At 45.7% G+C, this 23,881-nt stretch overlaps 1 protein-coding gene across 3 annotated transcripts in view; it reads right to left on the reverse strand.

Moving 5' to 3' along the window:
- SH2B1 (SH2B adaptor protein 1) overlaps positions 1-23,597 on the reverse strand; it is a 91,155-nt gene extending 67,558 nt beyond the window's left edge. For 2 of the 3 annotated variants that reach the window (XR_004539463.1, XM_033944653.1), the window contains exons 1-3: positions 23,337-23,597; positions 18,654-19,511; positions 6,402-6,503 (exon numbers count right to left, since the gene is read on the reverse strand). Coding sequence is in view for 2 of the 3 variants with exons in the window: in XM_033944653.1 (XP_033800544.1) it covers positions 6,402-6,503; positions 18,654-19,490 (939 nt within the window). In the remaining variant the exon portion in view is untranslated. The remainder of the gene's footprint in view (positions 1-6,401; positions 6,504-18,653; positions 19,512-23,336) is intronic. The other variant, XM_033944652.1, reaches the window with a different exon arrangement.
- Positions 23,598-23,881: the final 284 nt, after the last annotated feature.

Here is a 23,881-nt window from a genome sequence, read left to right on the forward strand (position 1 = left end):
TAGTGTGGTGTCGAGAACTGCTCCAATGAACTGAAGTCGCTGTGTAGGAAGCAGATGCGACTTGGGGTAGTTGATCTCGAACCCCAGGAGATGGAGGAGCGAGATGGTGTGATGAGTGGCTTGTAGCACAAGCGGCGACGTAGGAGCTTTCACCAACCATTCGTCCAAGTAGGGGAACACCTGGAGGTTGTGAGACCTGAGGAAGGCCGCCACCACAATAAGGCACTTGGTGAACACCCTGGGCGATGAAGCGAGGCCAAAAGGTAGCACTTTGTACTGATAGTGACGGTGCTGTATCTGAAACCGGAGGTAGCGACGTGAAGTCGGATTGATTGGGATGTGAGTGTAGGCCTCTTTGAGGTCCAGGGAACATAGCCAGTCGTGTTGAGAGAGAAGAGGGTACAGCATGGCAAGGGAGAGCATTCTGAACTTCTCCTTGACCAGACACTTGTTGAGGTCTCTGAGATCGAGGATGGGACGAAGGTCTCCTGTCTTCTTGGGAACCAGGAAGTAGCGGGAGTAGAATCCCTGACCCTGTTGGGCCGGAGGCACCTCTTCGATGGCATTGAGAAGAAGGAGGGATTGGACCTCCCTCAGGAGGAGGGGGGTTTGGGGGGAGTGAGAAGCAGACTCTACGGGAGGATTGTTTGGTGGAAGAGTCTGGAAGTTGAGAGAGTAGCCGTGGCGGATGATGTTGAGGACCCATTGGTCTGATGTGATGACCTCCCAACGGCTGAGGAAGATTTGTAGACGTCCTCCGATAGGTTGAGGAAGAGGCAACGCGGGAGGAAGACTGGCTATGCCCTGGAGAGAGGAGTCAAAAGGGCTGAGAGGGTTTCGAAGGAGGGAGAGGCTTGGCAGGTTGACTAGATTGAGAACGAGCCTGAGTGTGTTGATGTTGTTGACGGGGCCGCCGAGGTTGCTGTGAAGGCGGATTGAGGGGTCTGGCAGAGAACCTGCGCTGATACGAGGACTGTGGTCTGTAAGGGCGAGTAGGTGGGGCCTTTTTCTTAAGTTTAACAAGGGTGTCCCATCTGGTCTCATGGGCCGAGAGCTTCTGGGTGGTTGAGTCTAGGGACTCCCCAAAAAGTTCATCCCCAAGACAGGGAGCGTTGGCTAGGCGGTCTTGGTGGTTGATGTCCAAATCAGATACCCTCAACCAAGCCAGGCGGCGCATGGCAACGGCCATGGCAGATGCACGGGAGGTGAGCTCAAAGGAATCATAAATAGAGCGCACCATAAATTTCCGCAGTTGAAGAAGGCTGGAAATTTGCTGCTGGAAGAGCGGAACTTTGCGTTCCGGAATATATTTTTGAAGGGCGGACAGTTGTTGTACCAGATGTTTCATGTAAAATGAGAAATGAAATGTGTAATTGTTCGCCCTGTTGGCCAGCATTGAGTTTTGATAAAGGCGCTTGCCAAACTTGTCCATCGTCTTGCCTTCTCTGCCAGGAGGGGTGGAGGCATAAACACTGGAGCCCTGAGTTTTCTTCAAGGTAGACTCAACCAGGAGAGACTTATGGGGCAGCTGAGGTTTGTCAAAACCCGGGATCGGGATGACCCTGTAAAGGCTATCCAGCTTACGGGGGGCCCCGGGGACGGTGAGTGGGTTCTCCCAGTTCTTATATAAAAAGTTTCCCGCAGTATGTCATGGACGGGTAACTTGAGAAACTCCTTGGGAGGCTGTTCAAAATCCAAGGCCTCCAGAAAGGCCTGGGATTTTTTGGAGTCAGACTCTAGGGGGATAGAGAGAGCTGCTGACATCTCCCTGAGGAACCTTGAGAAGGAGGATTGCTCAGGCTTAGAAATGGTATCGGGCGCTGAGGGCTCCTCGTCCGATGATGATGCGTCCTCCTCGGTACCGGGAGGGGAGTCTTCCCATAGGTCCGGGTCCCTGACATCAGTGTGCGCATGTCGAGATATCGGGGTGAAAGGCTCAGTATGGTGGGTCTTAGACAGAGACTTGCCAGAGCGCACCGAGACATTACCGGGAGAGGAAGATCGGTGCTGGTCTCGGTCCCGGGAAGAACGGTGCCGGTCTCGGTCCGGGGAGGACAGCTGCCCCGCCTGGTACCGAGGAGGATCGGCATCAGCGTGGGTATGACCTACGGGGTGGGCACGAAGGTGTTCAGCCGAGAGAATCGGCATGGAAGAGTTAAGGGGCACCGATGGGGTGGATACCGGTTGGACGGCACAAGGCTCGGGCCGGTCTGGTACCGAAAGGAGCGGTGCCAGGAGGGTCGGTAACAGGTGCTGGAGTTGTTGCTGCAGCTGTTCCTGTAATTTGTCTTGGAGGATGGTCGCGATGCGGTCATCCAGGGGTTGCATCGGAACCGCTTTTTTCTGCTTCGGTTCCTTAGGTGCCGCTCCACGCCCCGGCGATGAGGAGGCCGATGACGAGGCACTCACCGAGGTTCCATGGCAGATCCGGTACCAAACAAAATATTTTGCTGGATCTGTCTATTTTTCAAAGTGCGCTTTTTAAGCGTAGCACAGCGGGTGCAGGTGTCAGCCCGATGCTCTGGACCCAGGCACTGGAGGCACCAATTGTGCGGGTCTGTGAGAGAGATCGGGCGTGCACACCGCTGGCACTTCTTAAAACCCGGCTGCGGGGGCATGAATGGAAACACGGCCTCCGCAAAATCAAACCCAGAGGCCTATATGGTGACAACAGGCCCCGCCGGGGCTGAATCGAAAACAAAGTAAAAAAAGCAAAAAAAAATTTTTTTTTTTTTTTGAGAAATGAAATAAGAAAAAACCCGAAGGGCAAATGAGAAAAAATAGGAGAAAATCGCGAGCGGGAAGGCAAAAAAGGTGGATTCAACGGTCGTTGAGATACACGCGTCTTCTTCGCTCCGCGGAAACGAAGAAACTGGGGACCACGCACTCCTCCATCGGGCGGGAAGGCGCATGCGCGGTGCAGCCAACTAGAACTTTCTAGTTAAAAAGGTCCGTACCGGGGCTCCGTCGGTGACATCACCCATGCGTAAAGAATACGCTGCCTGCTTGTCCTGGGATAATTGACTCTACACTTTCCTTCAACGACCACCAAAACTCCCTAGTAAAAAAAATGTTTCTTCAGCCTTCACATACTGAGAAAAGTGAGATCCTGTTTCCATCAAAAACACTTTGCCGTCCTTGTCCAATCCACCATCCTTTCCAGACTGGACTACTGCAACTCTATCTACCTTAGCCTAACAAAGAAAAACCTTCAAAGACTCCAGCGGATTCAGAATACCGCTGCTAAGCTTATCTTCGCATAAAGCAAATTCGACCACGTCTCACCGCTTTTATCCAAGCTCCCCTGGCTTCCGATTATCTCCAGAGTCCACTTCAAATGTGCCTGCCTCACTTTCAAGATCCTACACGGTATTCTCCCTCCCTTCATTCCTCTTTCTTGGAATTCCTCTAACCCCAATTCTGCCAGATCCACCCAAAAACTGAAACTTTCCTTTCCCTCTCTAAAAGGCGTTTCACTTGTAGGAAAACTAGGTTCTTCCCTCCCTTTCAGAATCACTCAGCTCTGGAACAACCTTACCTCCCCTCTTAGGAATCTGAGCTCCCTCCAACTCTTCTGTAAACATCTGAAAACCTGGTTATTCTCAAAAATGCAACTCCTCCTCCCTCTCTGGTTATTCTAGTCCTCTAAATTTTCTCTTCATTTTGCCTCTTCCCTCCACTGGAGTTCCTTTCTACCCTAACTCTTGTTAACCGTGCCGAGCTTTACGAATGTAGAGATGATGCGGTATACAAACCTAAGGTTTAGATTAGATTATTTTAATTATATATCCTTATTGATAAAAAGTAACCCTATTAGTTGGTTATTTCTTTTCAATGAAATTCTTGGTGTAAGAATTACCGTATTTTCACGCATATAACGCGCGCGTTATACGCGTTTTTACCTACCGCGCATACCCCTCGCGCGTTATACGCGTGAGCGCGGTATACAAAAGTTTTTCTACATAGTTCCCACCCCGCCCGACGCCCGATTCACCCCCCCCCAGCAGGACCGCTCGCACCCCCACCCCGAACGACCGCTCGCATGTGCTCCCACCCCCACCCGAGATCGGAGCAAGAGGGAGCCCAAGCCCTCTTGCCCGGCCGACTCCCCGACAATATCGGGCCAGGAGGGAGCCCAAACCCTCCTGGCCACGGCGACCCCCTAACCCCACCCCGCACTACATTACGGGCAGGAGGGATCCCAGGCCCTCCTGCCCTCGACGCAAACCCCCCTCCCTCCCTCCAACGACCGCCCCAAGAACCTCCGACCGCCCCCCCAGCCGACCCACGACCCCCCTGGCCGACCCCCACGACACCCCCACCCCCCTTCCCCGTACCTTTGCTAGTTGGCCGGACAGACGGGAGCCAAACCCGCCTGTCCGGCAGGCAGCCAACGACGGAATGAGGCCGGATTGGCCCATCCGTCCCAAAGCTCCGCCTACTGGTGGGGCCTAAGGCGTGTGGGCCAATCAGAATAGGCCCTGGAGCCTTAGGTCCCACCTGGGGGCATGGCCTGAGGCACATGGTCGGGTTGGGCCCATGTGCCTCAGGCCGCGCCCCCAGGTGGGACCTAAGGCTCCAGGGCCTATTCTGATTGGCCCACGCGCCTTAGGCCCCACCAGTAGGCGGAGCTTTGGGACGGATGGGCCAATCCGGCCTCATTCCGTCGTTGGCTGCCTGCCGGACAGGCGGGTTTGGCTCCCGTCTGTCCGGCCAACTAGCAAAGGTACGGGGAAGGGGGGTGGGGGTGTCGTGGGGGTCGGCCAGGGGGGTCGTGGGTCGGCTGGGGGGGCGGTCGGAGGTTCTTGGGGGGGCGGTCGTTGGAGGGAGGGAGGGGGGTTAGCGTCGAGGGCAGGAGGGCCTGGGATCCCTCCTGCCCGTAATGTAGTGCGGGGTGGGGGTAGGGGGTCGCCGTGACCAGGAGGGTTTGGGCTCCCTCCTGGCCCGATATTGTCGGGGAGTCGGCCGGGCAAGAGGGCTTGGGCTCCCTCTTGCTCCGATCGCGGGTGCGGGTGGGAGCGCGTGCGAGCGGTCGTTCGGGGTGGGGGTGCGAGCGGTCCTGCTGGGGGGAGGGGTGAATCGGGCGTCGGGCGGGTAGGGGGGTCGCCGTGGCCAGGAGGGTTTGGGCTCCCTTCTGGCCCGATATTGTCGGGGAGTCGGCGGTCCTTCGGGGTGGGGGTGCGAGTGGTCCTGCCGGGGGGGGGGGGGGGCAGGGCGGGTAAACGGAGAGTCGGGACAGCGCACGGAGAGTCGGGGAGGGCGAAAGGAGAGTCGGGGTGGCCAGAGGAGAGTCGGGGCGGGCGAAAGGACAGTCGGGCAGCATGCGCGTTATACCCGTGAGCGCGGTATACAAAAGTTTTTATACATAATATTGTGGTTTCTGCGCGCTATACCCGTGTGCGCGTTATACACGGGTGCGCGTTATTTGCGTGAAAATACGGTAATAATAGTCACTGCATTTGTTCCTCTCGCTATATTTTCTATAATATACTTAGCTTTCATCATAGCGAGTTACCAGTGATGTTCACTCCCTGCTGTTAGGAACAATAATTAAAATGCTCAATGGAGCGTCCCCCGTTTCACTCCCCTGGAGCTTCTTCAGGAGATGATCTTTAACCACTATTAACTTTGTTAACTGACTAAGCTTTTATGCAGTTTCTTTTCTTTCAAAAATCTACTGCAGAGACTCAATAGTTTTCCTGTACGGGCATCAATGGCCTAACAGTTTCTTCAATGGTCTAACCATTGATGCCAGTTAGGCCATTGACGTCCGTATGGGAAAACTATTGAGTCCCTACAGTAGATTTTTTGAAAGAAAAGAAACTGCATAAAAGCTTAAAGTTGGTTAACAAAGTTAATAGTGGTTAAAGATCATCTCCTGAAGAAGCTCCAAGAGGAGTGAAACGGGATGCTCCATTGAGAGCATTTGAATTATTGTTCCTAACAGCAGGGAGTGAACATCACTGGCAACTTGCTATGATGAAAGCTAAGTATATTATAGAAAATATAGCGAGAGGAACAAATGCAGTGACTATTATTAATTCTTACACCAAGAATTTCATTGAAAAGAAATAACCAACTAATAGGGTTACTTTTTATCAATAAGGATATATAATTAAAATAAAATAATATAAAAAAGGGGGTTACATGTGACCTGTGAAAGCTCATGGACTGGTTGGGTTGACAAGGCTAGTTCTATAGTCAAACAACTGTGAGCACTTGAGGTCACTGTTCCCCAGCAACAAAAGTAAAAAAATCCAAAAAAGAATTACTTCCCATTAATATCACAAAGGAAGGGTGTTGTGTCATTGACAGAAATTAAATACGATTGTATATTCTATGTAGGAGCCAAAGTCCCAGAAGAACCACACAAAATTCTGCATTTGGAAGTACAGACATACCTTTAAAACAAATGTGTTTTCCTTATCTGGCATCTCCAAGGGAGTGGTTGTGCGAACATCCATGATAGCACAGCAGAGAATGCTGAGTCGAGCCTTGGTAGACTGAAGCAAAATAGGGCAAAAAATAAAAGAGAGAGAGAGAAGAGTCAAGTACGAAGAGAATGCAAACATAAATGAATCCATCAATAACAAGCAGGAGGGAGTGTATAATGGATTATTTTTCCCCAGATAGCAATGTACTGAAAATTGAAGGATCACATAACCTATACTATACTCCAAGCTAGAGCAAGGGTTCTCAACCCAAGCCTTAGGACATACCCAGCCAGTCAGATTTCCAGGATCTCCATAATGATTAGGCATGCAGATTTTTCTCATGCCTATTCACTGTAGATATCCTGAAATTCTGACTGGCTGGTGTGTCCTGCAGATTGGGTTGAGAATCACTGATCTAGAGTCTTCCTAGCTTTACACCATAAATCTTCTAGGCATGTGCAAGGGTATCCCCATATAATACCAAACCTACTGTTCTTCAGCTACTTCTTTCATTGAAACTTAAACCACTGGAGTAAGACCCACACAGGCCACATACTAAAAGGCTGCTTTCAAAATTAGTGAAAAGAATACACATGCACAGATTTTTTTTTTTTTTTAGCACTTTTAATTATGACCCCAACAAAACTAATCTCAGACAGATGATATTTTTTACAAGGGTAGGTACCAGGCCTGTGATTGACATCCATACCCTAAATGTGAATTTGACCAACAAATGATCAAGATCACATCTCTAGTCAGATACAATAACGCCTGCAGATTGATTCAATGTCAGTTGAAAAGTTCTTTAAAAAATTAATGTCACCAGACAAGAACACAAAAATCTCTTTTTGCAGGAGAAATTTAGTTTTGTGTTTTCCTTTTTTTTTTTTTTTTTTTTTAAATTAACCATAAAACAAAACATGATGATAACCCTGATAGCCAACTAAAATGGAGGTTAGCAGTTGGCTTCTATTCTGCGAAACACCTTTTTGGCCATGCATTCCAGATTCATGATTTTTTTAATCCACTGTTGCATGCATTGTGATCGCTATTCACCATTCGCACCATGTGTTCACATATTCACGGGACCTCTGACTTTAGAAAAAAAGCTTTGTTTCCTTTCACTTTGTGGTTTTTGGCTTTGCTTCCAGAAACAGCCACCAAGCCTCAAGAGAGTGAGTTACAAACATCTGCAGGTACAGCTCCAAAAGAGAAAGAAACATGTCATGTGTCCTTGTGACAAAATACGTGTTTTAGACAAGCTTCGTTCTGGCAAGCCTGTTTCTGATAGTTAGCCATGAGTTCAATTTGAATGAATCCACAATCCGATCCATCCAGCAAAAAAGGAAGATATATGTCAGTCTGTTTGCAAAGCTGAACCAAAAAGATCCAAAACAACATTTGTGGTTCATGATCAGTCCACTGAAAACATAGGGAAATGGCTACATTTGTAGATAATGGAAATAAATGATGAATGAGAAAAAAAAAGCAGTATGGACAGTATTGTCAGGATGAAAGCCAGAGACATTTACAAACATGTCACCCAAGGGCAGGAAAAAGTGAAACTCTTATTTGCAAGTTCAGTTTGGCTAGTGCATTTTAAAAAGCGATATATGCTAAAAAAAAAAAATGTAAGTCTTTCCAGGAGGCAGGTTCAGCCGACAAGAAAGCTGCTAAGGAATTTAAAAATGTACCTGCTAAGAGTTAATTGAAGAAAAGGGGTACCGGTATATGCCAGAGCAGGTCTTCAATGCCCCAGGATTCAAGGCATTTAAAGATCACACTACCCTGCTACTGTGTGGCAATGCCAAGGGCGATTTCAAATGCAAGCCTCTTATGGTCTACAGCAGTGTTTCTCAACCCACCGCCACCCTGAATCTCTCCCTGCCTGCCCCCCGCTGAAGCCACCACTGCCAATTCCTCCCTGCCACCCAACCCGCTCCATCTCTTCCATCCCTCCCTCGCCTTCCGCCGCTGCCATCACCCGACACGCTCTATCCATCCATCCCCTGCAACTCTGGGCACGGATGGGCCAGGCGCATGCAGCGACTGCACTCGGCCAGCCCACAAGCCTTCCCCCTGATATCAATTCTGACATTGGAGAGAAGGTTCCTTGCCCAGAGTTGTAGCGGGGGATGGATGGAGCATATCGGGTGGCAGCAGCAGCGGCGGGGTCAGATGGAATGTGGCAGGTGGCAGGGATGAATCAGCAGTGGCTTTAGCAGGAGACAGGCAGGCTTCGGTGCGGGTCAGCTTCGGGGAAGGGAGGGAGGAAGAGGGTGGGACAAAGGCTGGGAGGCAGTGAGGTAGAGGGGGCACAAGCTCGACAAAGAAAGAAAGGGGGACATGAACATAGATCACAGAATGAAGAGAGGAAGGGGGCACTAACTTGGGACATAGGTGGGGAGGGAATAGAAATGGAGAAATGTTGGGCATGAGTATGTGAGTGAGAGGGAAAGAGATGGTGCACATGGAGAAAGGAAGAAAGAAAAATTGGCAGAGAGAGAGAGGAGTGAGGTGGAGATGCATTGGGAAGAGAGGGAGAAATATTGGATATGGTGGTAGAGAGGGACCAGAGGGAAAGATTGAAGGGGATGCAAGTTTCAAGTTTATTAGATTTTAATATACCGACCATCAAGCAAATATCTGGACGGTTTACATTAAATTTAAAAAAGACAGATAAGAATAAGAACAATTAAAGAATTATTTAGTAATTTGAATAATATATAGTGAACATTAAAGACATTAACAAGACGGACTTGACAGTGAGGATAGAGGGAATGGATGGGTAAAGTTACATTGTAGGTAGAAAAAGGAGAAAGAGGGGTTGGGAGAAAAACAAGTTGGATGGGGATAAAATATATGAAATGTTTATAAAAGAGAGAAATTAAATAGAAGAGAAATTAAAAAGAGAGAAATTAAATAATAGAGAAGGCATCATGAAATAAAAATGTTTTTAAGTTTTTCTTAAATTTGTCAAGATGTTGTTCGTCTCGAAGTGGTTGTGGAAGAGAGTTCCACAATGTCGGGGCTGTTACCGCAAAATTTATTTTTCGTGTGTAATAAAACTCTTTTATAGACGGAATCAATAAGAGATTTTGATTTGAAGATCTCAAAGTTCGAGTAGCGCGCTGAGGAATGAGAAGTTTGTGAAGATATAGCGGCAGGTGAGAAGATTTTATTTTAAATGACAAAAGGATAATTTTGTAGGTGATTCGATGCGTCACGGGTAGCCAGTGAGCTTCTTTCAGAACTGGCGTAACATGATCATATTTACCTAGGTTATAGATGAGTTTTATTGCAGTGTTTTGTATAAGTTGAAGACGTCGAATTTCTTTTTGTGGGAGGCCATTGAGTAGGGAATTACAGTAATCCAGGTGAGAGATAATTAAAGAATGGACAAGAATTTTGATAGATTCGGTTTCTAAAATTGAGGTCAATGAACGAATTATGCGTAGTTTAAAGAAACATGTTTTAACTACCGAACTAATATGGTCATGGAATGATAGATCTTTATCAATGATAACTCCTAAGATTTTTATTTTTGTCTCCATTTGAATTGGGATTGATTTAATAGAAATTTTTTCTGGGAGAAATTCAGAATTTTTGGTTGAAAATAGAAGACCACGAGATTTATCTATGTTGAGAGAAAGTTTATTAGAATGAAGCCAATCGTTTATGGAGTCCAGTTTATTGTTTATATCTTTTATGTCAGACGTATTGGAAATATTGATTGGGTGAAGGAGTTGTATGTCGTCTGCATAGGCAAAGATCGTGAATCCGATAGATTGTGCTAAAGTTAAGAGTGGAGATAGAAAGATATTAAATAGTAATGAGGAAAGAATGGAACCTTGCGGGACCCCATACGTTAATGATATAGGTGGAGAGGTTTCATTCCTGGCAAAGACTTTAAAGCTGCGTTCTTGAAAGTAAGATGAAAACCAAGATAGTGCCGTTCCTGTGATACCGCACTCTTTAAGTCTATTTAGGAGAAGCGAATGGTCAATGGTGTCAAAGGCTGCAGATAGGTCAAGTGAGATAAGAAGGACAGATTTTTGGTGGTCAAGATAGTAGTGTAGAGTTGAAATAAGGCCTAGCAGAGACAGTTCAGTTGAATGTGATGAACGATAGCCTGTTTGGCAGGGATATAAAGCGAAAGTTTTTTCAATGAATTCTGACAATTGTGTGTGTATGATTTTTTCCGTTAGTTTAGATATTAAAGGAAGATTTGCAATTGGACGGTAGTTTGCTGGGAGGGAAGGATCTAGATTGTGATGTTTAATTTTTGGAAAAACAAGAGCAGTTTTCCATGTCAAAGGGACAGAACAGTTGGAAAATGATTTAGATATCATTTCCTAGAGATATGGACCAAAGATAGAGAAGAATTTTTTGAGAAGAAAAGGAGGGATACTTTCCAGGGGAGTGTTAGAGGTATTGAGAGACTGCAATATTAGTAGTAAATTTGCTAATGAGGGCATTGTAAATGTAGAAAAGGTACTGAATGATAGAGTGGAAGAATCATTGGTGAGGGGAAGGAATGCTGGACATGGTGGTGGAGAGTGGTGATAGAAAGAGAAATGGAGTTGGGGCTGGTGGGCAATGGTGAAAAATACTGCACATGATCTGGGGGATGAGAGAGATGTTGGGTTGGGGAATGGAATGAGGTCTGGAGGAGAGAAAGACAGAAATAAATATTGGATGCACAGTCAGAAGGAAGTGCAACCAGAGACTCATGAAATTGCCAGACAACAAAGGTAGGAAAAATAATTTTATATTTAATTTAGTTATCAAAATGTGTCAGTTTTAAGAATTTATATCAGCTGTCTAAATCTGCACTATATTTGTCTATTTTTCTATAATTGTTACCGAGGTGACATTGCATATTTTAAAGTCATCTGCCTTGACCTCTTTGAAAACCCCCCGAATAGAAACATTTTCTCTGCATACAGTGTGCTTTGTGTTTAAAATTTTGTTGTTATCATTATGTATTAATAAGATGATATTGTGTGTATATGAAAAATGGGTGAAAAAAATTGCATTTATAATTAGTACTACCGTGTTTCCCCGAAATTAAGACACTGTCTTATATTATTTTTGGGCCCCAAAAACACACTAGGTCTTATTTTCGGGGAAACTGCTCAATCACAAACCCACAGCATCTTTCTATCCCCCCCTGCCATGCAGCCGAACCCTCACCGACCCTTCTAGCTCTCCCTCCTCACGCCGACCGCGAGACTGAATTATCATTACCTACTTCCAAAAGGCAGCAACGTGGCAGCAATCTAAACAGGCTGCTTCGGGCCTTCTCACATCGGAACGTTCCACCGCTGCATTGCTGATGATGAAGTAGGTAACGGTATGTCAGTCTCGCAGTCGGCGTGGGGAGGGAGAGATGGAAGGTTCTGCTGCTGCATTTAGGAAGATCCCGGTACCAGCAGTGGTCTTTTATTTTGCTTTCCCCTACCCCAAAAATAAGCGCTTCAACTAGGGCTTATTTTTGGGGTAGGGCTTATTATTTTCAGGAGTGAAGTCAGGGGCAGAGTTATTTTCAGGGGTAAAGTCTGGGGCAGAGTTTGTGCGGGTCTGGTGTGGAGCTTGGGCGGGGGTACTCAGTTGGTATTTGTTAGGCTTAGGGGGTACTTAGCTTGAAAAGGTTGAGTAACACTGGTCTACAGAGCACAAAATCCTTGCACACTTAAAGGAAAGAATCTGAACTGATGCCAGTCTACTGGAGATGGCACAGCATAGCAGGATGAGCCCCAACAATGGAAAAACTGTTCAGTGACATGGAGGAAATATGATCCCATGCTGGAGTGCAGTCTTAAAATTCAAGAGTCTGACAAGCTCTGCATTTGCCCCTTATGCTGAATGAAACACTTAAGGACTTGAGAAAGAAAGCCAAGCAGATAAGGCTGACAGTTTTTTCAGTCAAGTCATGAGACTCACACACCAGAGGTTGATGCAACAGAAGTTAACTTGTCAGCCTCAACTCGTGCACCAGAGGTTGATCAGGATGAAGTTAACCTACCAGTGCCAACATCTCCATCTTTGAAAGATTAGATTCTTATCAGGATAATCTTGTTTCTGTTAATATACACAGGAGTCCTTATATTAGGAGATCAATCCATACTCACGAACCACTTGCAGAAGGATGTCAATCGCATCTTTAAACTCCTCCTTCACCAATGAAGTATAGCTCCCTCTTCAGATTGTACCAAAGCAATCAAGCTTCACTATAATAGGAGAAAAAAAGAAGGGACACAATGGGGGAAACCTCTCTGGATAAACCATACACCTCTGTTCTGCTCTGTAACTCATGGAAAAAAAAAAAAAAAAAAAGTTAGCATGAACTGGAAAAATAGATATATAAATGAACCAACCTGCTGTGTGCAACTAGCATTAATACATAAGCAGCTTTAAAAGCTCAGCAAACGCAGCACTGTATTCACAATTCATTAGTAAATGTTCATATATCTGACAGGAGAAAGAACTCCAGGTACGGACTGCAGAGTTGTCTGAGGCAGAAGGTAGACAAATTTCAAAACTCATAGGACAGGCAGGATTCCTGTGTATAGTAAAAGAAACAAGATTATCCAGGTAAGAATCTAATCTTTCATTCTGATACATATACACAGGAGTCTGTAGATTAGGCGATATACCAGTCAGTGGTTTGTACTCAGAGCCCCCTTTCCCTGGTGCTTTTTGCATTGGTTATTGAGCCCTTGGCTCAGCATATACGAGCTTGTGGGGATATAACTGGTTATCACACAGTGAGGAACCAGGACTACAAATTGAGCTTGTTTGCAGATGATCTATTGTTTACACTGATTTCTCCACGCACTTCATTATGGTTCTCTTTCGGGATTCCATGTTAACATTAGTAAGTCGGAGCTACTTCTTTGGTTCTATCGGACGAGAGTGAAAGGGAGTTGCAGCGGACATTCTCCTTTCGCTGGGTCCAGGGGTCAATGCATTACTTAGGGGTATACATGAGTTGTTCTGTTCAGGATTTGTTCTGCTTTTGACAAGTTAGGCGCGATTTAGATAAATGGGAGGGTTCTACTTCTCTTGGATTGGTCGTATGGAAGTTAAAATTATGTTTCTTCCAAAATTTTTATTCTGTTTCAGTTGCTCCCTATATGGGTTGGTCGGGGAGTGTTGGTTGCTCAACAAAAACATCTTATGTTGTTCATCTGGGGGCATAAAGAGCCCAGAGTGGCTCGCAATGTCATGTTTGGTTAAGGGCAGGGGTGGTTTAGCTGTACCTTCATTACATAAATACTATCAAGCAGCGCAACTTAAGGTGGTATTGAAATGGCAAGCTCAAGACTAATCTGTGGGTCATGATTGAGCAGGCAGGAAGGATCAGGCTTCCCCTTCTGCATTACCATGGTTGCTGGGGAGGGTTCGATCTAGGGGTGCTTTGAGTGCAGTCACAATCACTTTACACGTGTGGGGTGCAGCCCGCAGTTGCTTACTGGGGGATCACAAGTATTCCTGGTATACACCTATTCAATTTAATGATGAGCTTGATCTGGGAGATGGAAGAGGGATTTTTGAACACTGGGCTAGACAGGGATTAGTGTGTATGGGTTAATTAGTAGATATCAGTTCGGGAAATGTTAGACTGTTTGAGGAACTCCAGGGTGTTTATGGGTTGGTGCCCCGGGATTTATTTCCATATTTACAAGCATTACATTCAACCTTCAGGGATGCTACAGGAGCTTTCCCAAGGGAAGACTGAGTTTGAATGGCTTTTAGGGCCAGTTGTACAGAAGGGGTGATTTTGAAAATCTATCACTGTTTGAATGTGTGGGGCTTTCTTTAAAATACAGTGGAACCTTGGTTTACGAGCATAATTCGTTCCAGAAGCATGCTCGTAAACCAAATTGCTCGTATATCAAAGCAAGTTTCCCCATAGGAAGTAAGGGAAACTGCTTTGATTGGTTCCACCTCCTCCCCCCCCCCCCGAGGCTACTGGCGCTGCTCCATTCTCCCCCCCTTGAGGAATCCGACGCTGTTCCAAACCCCTCCCCGCGATCCAGCTTCCCCCCCCCTGCGAACTGGCATCCTCCCCTCACTCGCATTGCCCCCTCCTCCACCGCGATCCTACTTCCCCCCACCCCCGAGCACGTCAATGACACTTCCTTTATCCGACTTGGCACCAGTGCCGGTGCCCGAAGATCCTCCCTCTTCTGGCGCGGCCTGGGCTGGGAGGTGCATTGGAAATCCTCCCTCTTCTGGTCTGGGCTGGGTTGGCTTTGAGCATTTGCGCATGCTCAAAGCCTTCTGGTCTCGCTCTCAATCTCGGAGAGAGTGAGACCAGAAGGCTTTGAGCATGCGCAAATGCTCAAAGCCAGTCCAGCCCAGCCCAGACCAGAAGAGGGAGGATCTCCGATGCACCGCCCAGCCCAGGCCGCGCCAGAAGAGGGAGGATCTTCGGGCACCGGCACTGGTGCCAAGTCAGGTAAAGGAAGTGTCATTGACGTGCTCAAGGGGGGGGGTGGAAAGTAGGATTGCGGTGGAGGGGGGCAACGCGAGTGGGGAGGATGCTGGATTGCTGGGGGGGATGCCGGATCGTGGGGGGGGGGGGGGAGGCGCTCGAACAGCGAGGCAAGCTCGGTTTACGAGGCACCAAGTTTGCAAATGTTTTGCTCGTCTTGCAAAACACTCGCAAACCGGTGCACTCGTAAACCGAGGTACCATTGTACATGCGAGCATGGGAGACTGATTTGGGTAATCTGTCACGCAGCAGGAATGGGAGCTGGTATGGAGCTACACAGCTTTTCTGGGTATGGCTACCCCCATAGTTGAGAATGGCTATAAGGTTCTTCTTCATTGGTACCTCACTCCGGAACTTCTTGCTAAATTGCAACTTAGCTCGGTGGGATTGTTGGAGAGGATGTGGAGTACCTGGTTCTTACTTTCACATGTGGTGGAGCTATGCATTGCTTTTTCCATATTGGTCCTCTGTATTTCAACTTTTGTCTGACATACTGGGCACTCCTACTCCTCCCTGTGAGGAAATGATTCTCCTTAATCTATATGATTCAGCCAGGGAGGAGGGGGAGGTGCCTTTTCCAAATTGCTCTTGATGGCAGCTCAACTGGTGCTGGCTCAGTTCTGCAATTCAGACTACTGTATTCCAGATTGGAAATTGATAGTCTGCGAATTGCTTGATTGGCATATGCTTTATAAACTGAATGCACTGAAGCTTTGTAAATGGGGCAAATTTAACAGACTATATAACATAACATACATAACAACCGGCATCTCCGGATCAGACCTTTGGTCCATCAAGTCCGGCGATCCGCACACGCAGAGGCCCAGCCAGGTGTACACCTGGCGTAATTTTAGTCACCCATATCCGTCTATGCCTCTCATAAGGAGATGAGTTTAAACAACATAAGTGAGTGAGTTTAAACAACAAGCGAGAGCCCTTTCGGAGCGGTTTAGACAGAGGGGCTATCCAGACAAGGCTATTAGACAGGCACATCTGCGAGCTAAATTTGCCCAACGTGACCTCTTGCTTCAGGGGGCTAACCCTCCTCCTGATACTACAGATGAGATTTTGACTTGTGTGCTTCCTTTTTCTAGGGCAGCCAGTAAAGTGGTGGGCTTGATGAAACGACACTGGCATATAGCACACACCCATAATATATTACAATCTTTCCCTAGGATAGCATATTCTAGGGGGGTCACGTTGGGACAGAAATGTAATTCTCAAAAATATGGGGTGATTCGTGAGAGAATAAGGGGGAGTCACAACAAATGTGGCAGATGCCAATGGTGTGCCTATACCATTGAGGGGGATTCATGGGAGGTCCCCGGGAGAAATGTGATTTTATACTCTGAGATAGACACAGATTGTACTTCCCAGGATGTGATTTACGTGATCATTTGTCCCTGCGATTTGATATACGTGGGGCGCACATCAAGAGCAATTCGTGTAAGGCTCAACGAGCATAAATCACGCATTGTAAATGGGGTCCGACAAGCCCCCTTGGTAGACCATTGGATCACTTATAAACATAAGATTGATGAGCTGAGGTGGCGTGTCATCAAAAGAGTTATTGGGAGGGACGGTGGGAAAGATCATTATAAACTAAATGAGAATGAGCAGAGGTTTATCTTTTCATTGGACACTGTAGCACCTTCTGGCTTAAATGCTGAGATAGAATGGATGTCTTTGGTAGGTTAGTGTTCTATCCAATCAGGCCCTGGGGGGAGGTACAGGGAATATGAATGACTGTAGTTATTTACTATATATAACCCGAGGTTAGACGCCGCGGCCATCTTACTCTGAGTAATACTATGAGTCGGATGACTAGCGCGTACTCGGTAAGCACACATTTTCTCTAGTAAAAATAGATATTGTAAGCAATAGGATTTGAGGGACAGTTACTTAAAGCTTACGGATAATTGTTTGTCTTTTAAATTTACACTTTAGGGAGACCCTTGATACAGCGCCGGTTGGCGCGAAACATGTAGGGTTAGACTCCCAGACGTTGGCTGATAAGAGCTAAATATTTACACCACCCTTGATATTAAGAAAAACATTTTAAAAAATATATACGAGGGCATTTTTTCACGATTCTTTAAAATCAAAAAGATATGAGCAGCCGATGATGAAGTGCCACATAAATCTCCACGCAGTCACAAGATAGCACAGCGGTGGAGTGGTGGGGCTGAGGCATACTCATGAAAAACTAAAAGCATTGTTATCGAAATTGTTATGCACTAGTCCAGCTATTTTGATATTCTCATAAGGAGATGTGCATCTAGTTTGCTTTTAAATCCTAGGACAGTGGATTCCGCAATAACCTCCTCTGGGAGAGCATTCCAGGTGTCCACCACTCGCTGCGTGAACTTCCTGATATTTGTCCTGGACTTGTCCCTCCCCAGCTTCAGTCCATGTCCTCTTGTCCGTGTCACATTGGACATTGTAAATAATTTTTTTTCCTGCTCTATTTTGTCGATTCCTTTCAGTATTTTGAAAGTCTCGATCATATCCCCTCGCAGTCTCCTCTTCCCAAGGGAGAACAATCCCAGTCTCCTAAGTCGTTCCTCGTATTCCAAGTTCTCCATACCTTTTACCAGCTTCGTTGCTTGTCTCTGCACCCTCTCCAGCAGTTTTATATCCTTCTTTAGGTTGGGAGACCAATGTTGGACACAGTATTCCAAGTGTGGCCTGACCATTGCTCTATAAAGCGGCATTATAACCCTCTCTGATCTACTCGTGATTCCCTTCTTTATCATGCCTAACATTCTATTTGCTTTCTTTGCTGCTGCCGCGCATTGTGCTGACGGTTTCAGGGTCCTATCAGTACACCCAGGTCCTTTTCTTGTTCGGTCTTACCCAGAGTTGCACCTGATATTTTATACTCGTGTTCCTTGTTCTTTCTGCCTAAATGCATTACTTTGCACTTTTCCACATTAAACTTAATCTGCCATTTCTCTGCCCATTTCTCTAACTGACACAAGTCACTCTGGAGTTCCTCGCTATCCTTCTGCGATCTGAATGCCTGGGAAAAACAGAAAGGAAAGGGAAGTCACTTCTTAAAAGTGGTTCTCATGGTTTGTAGGATGTGGTTGGAGAAAAAAATCTTATCTGGTATTTTGGTAAGCACTGAAGAGGGAGAAAATTTAAAAAAATTGGTCAGTTTAAAATGGAAGAAGCAACAAACAAAGGTACAGCAAGATTTCCTCCTCCAAATAAAAAACTACAGTATAAGAAGGATGGCACAATATGCAAGTCTTTCTGTATAAGGGACAAACCTAGGTGTGGGGGGGGGGAACGAAAATGTTTATTGTTTAGCATATGGTTTACAAATATACTAAATAGTTATGGTAGTACAACATGCAATATAAGAACACTAGAAGCCTGTTGAGCTCTAATGTCTTGTGCTATACTGTGCGTACCTCTGTGATGTGCGATCTAAAAAAATGAAACTGAAGAGTAGCAGGTATAGTAGCATGCAAAAAACCTAGAGCAGTACTCAAAGTTGATTTAATACTACAAGAAGACACATTATTTCTATAAATGGCACAATACAAGTGCATGTTCATGTATCTCTAAAGTACCTTTAACAGAGAAGGTATATAATGTATATCATCATCATGAGGTGTGGAGAGGAGTTATCTAATTTAGAATGCCTTTTTCCTAAAGATTCTTTGCAACTTGGTTATATGTATCTCTATGCAATCCTATCCTCGTACCTTTGGAGGAATGTAGAACTCCAGCACATGACCTTCTCCCTCCGATTTTGCTGCTTTCCTCAGAAGCAGACGGCACTTCTGCCATCGTGCTCGGCTGTTGCTGTTTACATCATCCGCCACAATATAGTTCAGGAGCCCCTCACGTCGGACATCATATAGCTCCATTTTGGGGGCAGGAGACTTTGTGAGTCGCAACCTCTCAAATTTGAGAGTCCACTTGTCCATGGAGTCAATTTTGCTTCCTGATGAGTTTGAATTACTATTGCCCCTGCTGTCCAAGGCTGTCTCCTCTGTAGGAGATTCTGCTGAACTCTTCCACTGGAGGATACCTTTGACACTACCACGTACACTGCGGCTCACATTTCGCAAGGAGAAGCGTTTCTTCAACTTAGGCTTTGTGCTGATGGAGGAACTCGACACATCTTCAGAACTCCGAGACTGACTACTTGAGAGGCCAGAGGTCATGCCAGAGGACTCTAACCGGGCATGAGTGTCTACAGGAGAGGCCACAGAAGAATCGCTGCACGTTTCAGACAAGTCTTTGCTAGAGGAGGTCTGGCATGTTTGTGTGCCTGTAAAGGGCACAATGTCACAGCGAGTGGGTGAGTCTGCGACATACGTCCGATTCACTTCTGTCTCAAAGTGTTCCACAAAATGTTCGGCAAATCGGCGAGAAAAAGAAACCTCTGCACCTGGCATAGCATACTGTGGGTTCTCATTCAGGAATGTACGAAATCGACGGGCAAAATCCAAGGCTGCAGCATGTGCATGGATTTCACAGAACTCCTTCCAACTTGGAGATTGAGAGGAGCCCTCAATGGTAATACTGCCATTCATGATGAATTACTCAAGGATCAGCTAAAAAGCAAAGAAAGGAATAAATTAAAACAGATTCCAGCAAGATAAGAGCCAGCCTCCATCACTGGACAAAAACCTCAAATAAGGTTATAAAAACAAGTTTCACCTTTCTTTCCAACACAAGTCATAAAACTAAGTATGGTGGAGATAATATTATAACACAGAAAGTAAAAGGAAATGATGCTACAGAGCAGAGAGAAAAGAGCAAGTGAAATTAGTTACTTACCATGAGAAGAAGAAAAGATAGGAAGCAACACTATGGGGAGTATAGAGATATAGCAATATGGAAAGAGATGAAATTCCCTCAGTACAAGGAGGAGATATGGAATAATACAGGCAGAGAATGGGAATAGAAAATGGCATGGGATGGGTACCTGCAGGACAGGGACAAAGCCTGCAGGGATGGGGACAGACTGTGTCCCTGTGTCATTCTCTAGTTCCAACTAGATGAACAGCATCTATAAAATGCTAGTATCAATATGTAAAAACTTAACACATCTTAGCAACTGGCAACTAAATTCAATGATTTAAAAACACTGCAGAAGCTGCTTTTGGATTTAAATGAACTTCTGTTAAATGACATCATTTGTGACTTGTCTGTCTTAGATGTGGCAACAAGAGTCTTGTTCGCTGATCAGGCTCCTACCACCTGCAACAGTTCCTCCATCATGTGCCAAGTTGCTCAAGCATCTTACTGTTACTGCAACAGAGTCATCCATTGTTGCTGATATCAAAGAGCATTTTCAACATTTAATACACTTAATTTTCTGTTCATCCACTACACAATGTTGGTTCTCTTCTATGCCCATGTCTGAAAGAGAATCAACTTATCTTCCCAGATGATGTGTAAACACAGGCAAGAGAGTGTAGCGCAGTAGTTGAAGCTACAAGCCTCAGCACCCTGAGGTTGTGGGTTCAAACCCCCGTTGTTCCTTGTGACCCTGGGCAAGTCACTTAATCCCCCCATTGCCTCAGGTTCATTAGCTAGATTGTGAGCCCGCTGGGACAGACAGGGAAAAATGCTCAAGTAACTGAATAAATTCATGTAAACTGTTCTGAGCACCCCTGAGAGAGCAGTATAGAAAATTGAATTAATTAATTAATTTTGGGGAATATTGTACCAAAACCAGATTGAATCTGAAGACTCTGTGATTTATAAAAACAGTAGTAAAGAATATTATCCCTTTTTATACTTTAATAAAAAGATTTGAATATAAAATTATAAGTGTTTGAGGCTTGCACAGATGAAAACAGAGTCCATGGGGATGGGGATAGAGCGCAAACTGTGTGCCGTGGCACACCAGTGTGCTTCCTGAGATTTCAGGTATGCCGCAACATACTGGTGAGGAAGAGAGTCATCCACGCCGGCTGACTGCCTACAGGACGTGCCTCTCGCAGCGAGAAGCACGTCCTGTAGGCAGTCAGCCGGCATGGATAACCCTCCTCCTCTCCCCACAACTCCCCTCCACTGAAGCGGGTCGCGGCCAGATGAGCCTCCATGCATACGCCGATACAATGACATCACGCCATCGCGTTGATGACCACACATTTCTGGGTGCCTTCCGGCCGGGACACTAAGTTTAGTGCGCTGCCGACCAGAAAGTTTGCGAGACACTGCTCTATAGGGAAGGAAGAGTTGGGAAACACAGAAGGGAACCAAGATAAAAGAAAGGAAGAGTGAGACAGGATTTTAAAAAGTACTGCATATTAGTGCTGTCTGATTCACTTTGGTGAATCAATTTGAGTTGATTCATTCTTCTAAAAAATCGGATTCACCAATTCAGTGACCAACACCAACCCCATCACTGGTGAGACCCGACATACCTTCGGGCCTCCTAAAGCAGCAGCGGCAGTGACTGGCTGGCAGAGACCGCTCTCTGAACAGACTGGTGCAGCCTGCCCCACTGAGGCCTTCCCTCTGATGACGCGGTAGACAGAAGCCTTTGCAGAGCAGACCACAAACAGCCTGTTCACAGCACTGCCTCTGCTGGCCTGCCACTTCTGCTTTGGGAGGCCAAAAGTATGTCAGATCTCACGGTAAAGGGGATGTTAGTTGTGAGGTACTACACAGGGGATAGGAGGGATGGAAAGCTGCTGCACAGGGCGATGGGAGAGAAAAAATTGCTAGACATGGGGTAGAGGAGAGGAATGGAGAGAATCCTGCTTATAGTACAGGGGAGGGAGACTTGCATGGAGAAGAGAAAGGGAGAAACATTGTACTAGGGTAGAAAGCAGGGAGAGATGTGCATGAGGAGCGAGAAAGAAATGTTGCACATGATAATGGAGGGGAGGGGAGGAAAAGAAAGATGCTGCATAGAGGGGAATAGAGAGGTTTGATCCAGGACACATAAGGATGTAAAAATAGCCTTACTGGGTCAGACCAATGGTCCATCTAGCCCAGTATCTCATCTTCGGAGGCCAATCCAAGTCACAAGTACACCAAATAGTAGCAGCATTCCATGCTACTGTCCCAGGGTGAGAGGGAGATGATAGACAGTGGGAAAGAAACAGGAATGTTGGATATGGCAGTGGAAGGGCAGGTACAGAGATGGATGGTGAGCACGGAGAAAGAAGAAAACATCAAATGGGTAAGAGACCCTGGCAAGCGAGTTAACAGAAGACAAACAGAAACCAGAGCCTGGGGCATGGTTTGAATAATAAAATGACCAGACAATAAAAAAAAGAGAAAAAAAATTATTTTCTAATTTGTGATTACAATATGTCATATTTGAAATGTGTATCCTGACAGAGCTGGTGTTAGACAGGGAGTGTGAGCTAGAACCTAACAGAGAGGAAAAGTGTTTTTTGTTGGAGAGATAAAAGGAAAAAAGAAACTCAAAAACAAAATGGATTAGGCAGGAAAGGCAAAAAAGAAGAAAAGAAAAAAAAAATTGCTTCAATAGGACAAATTGAATAGAAAAATTTTTTTTCCCTGAATCAGGCAGCACTACTGTACATCTAATCTAATCTAATCTAATCTAAACCTTAAGTTTATATACCGTAACATCTCCATGAGTATGGAGCTCGACACGGTTTACAAGAACTTAAAATAGTGGGTAGAGAAGAAGAAAAAGGATTACATGAACTTATGTGTAGAAGGGGGGAGAGAAAGGGGGGAAGGACAGAGTTACAATTTGTTGAAAAGCCAGGTTTTCAGTTGTTTGAGGAATAACTGAAGGGAGCTCAGGTTCCGCAACGGGGTGGTGAGGTCGTTCCAAAGACCTGTGATTTTGAAGAGAAGGGATTTTCCCAGTTTGCCTGCATATTGGATGCCGCGTGGAGAGGGGAAGGCTAGTCAAAAAAGTCAAAAAAGGGAGCTAAATATTTTACACACATACATACAAATGTGGGTCAGTTAGCACAATAGGTTGGGAATCACAGAAAACCTTCTACAAATCACTTTATTGCTAACTGTCTCAGACACCCACTTATATCTCTAGCCTAATGATATTACAATGTTTCATACCAAAATACTGCAACCTAGAAAGTTGTGCTAAAACTCCCAAACTGTTATTACATCTATGATTAGTTTTCAATAGTTACGTTTCTTTCATTATAAGTGAATAAAATAAAAAAACTAATATACACAGACAAGAACAAAAGCATGCATGGAAAAGAATAAGTTACACATATCACCCCCCCCCCCCCCCACACACACACACACACACAATATGAATAAGAACAGCAGTACTTCACATACAGATAGCGAAAGGACAAACAATAATCTCAGGTCGATAGAAAATGCATACTTTTTTTTAAATATGATAGGTAAGATATTAAGAGCAAAATAATATAATCAAAGAAAAATACCATATTCCCTTTTACCTTCGGCGGCTGCTGGCAGGAGGCGGGCGACGGCCTGTCACCATATTGATGCTTTCCGTAGTCTTCCCCGTTATACAGCAGGTGGGGTCGTAAAGCGCGTACCCACGCACTACCCACCCCACCGCCGTTCCGAGCTCGCCTCGATTCCGGTCCCTCCTCTCTCACGCGCCTCCGACACCGAGGGCCGCAGCCACTCTAACACTGCCCGTACCTGATGCTTCTACGCACGCTCACGCCGTCGAGCTTTAAGCGTCAGTACGTCGAAAATATCATAGAGATGCGATGTAAACATTACATTCGCCTGGCGGCTCTGCTGGTTGTCTACCGACGAAACCATAGGAGTTTCGCGAGGGCGACCTAGAGTGTCTATCTATGCACGTCATTATTATTATTATTTTTTTTTTTAATGGAAAAACACGTCCTGTGTGAAGGCAATAAATCGTTCGTTTCTCTAATAGATGAGTGGTCTGTTTCCGTATTAGGTTTTTACCTTACGCGTAAGTCAATGTAACACTATGAACCAATCCTGCTTTATTCCACGGCTA

This window comes from Geotrypetes seraphini, chromosome 5 (genome assembly GCF_902459505.1).
Source record: "Geotrypetes seraphini chromosome 5, aGeoSer1.1, whole genome shotgun sequence".
NCBI lineage: Eukaryota > Metazoa > Chordata > Amphibia > Gymnophiona > Dermophiidae > Geotrypetes > Geotrypetes seraphini.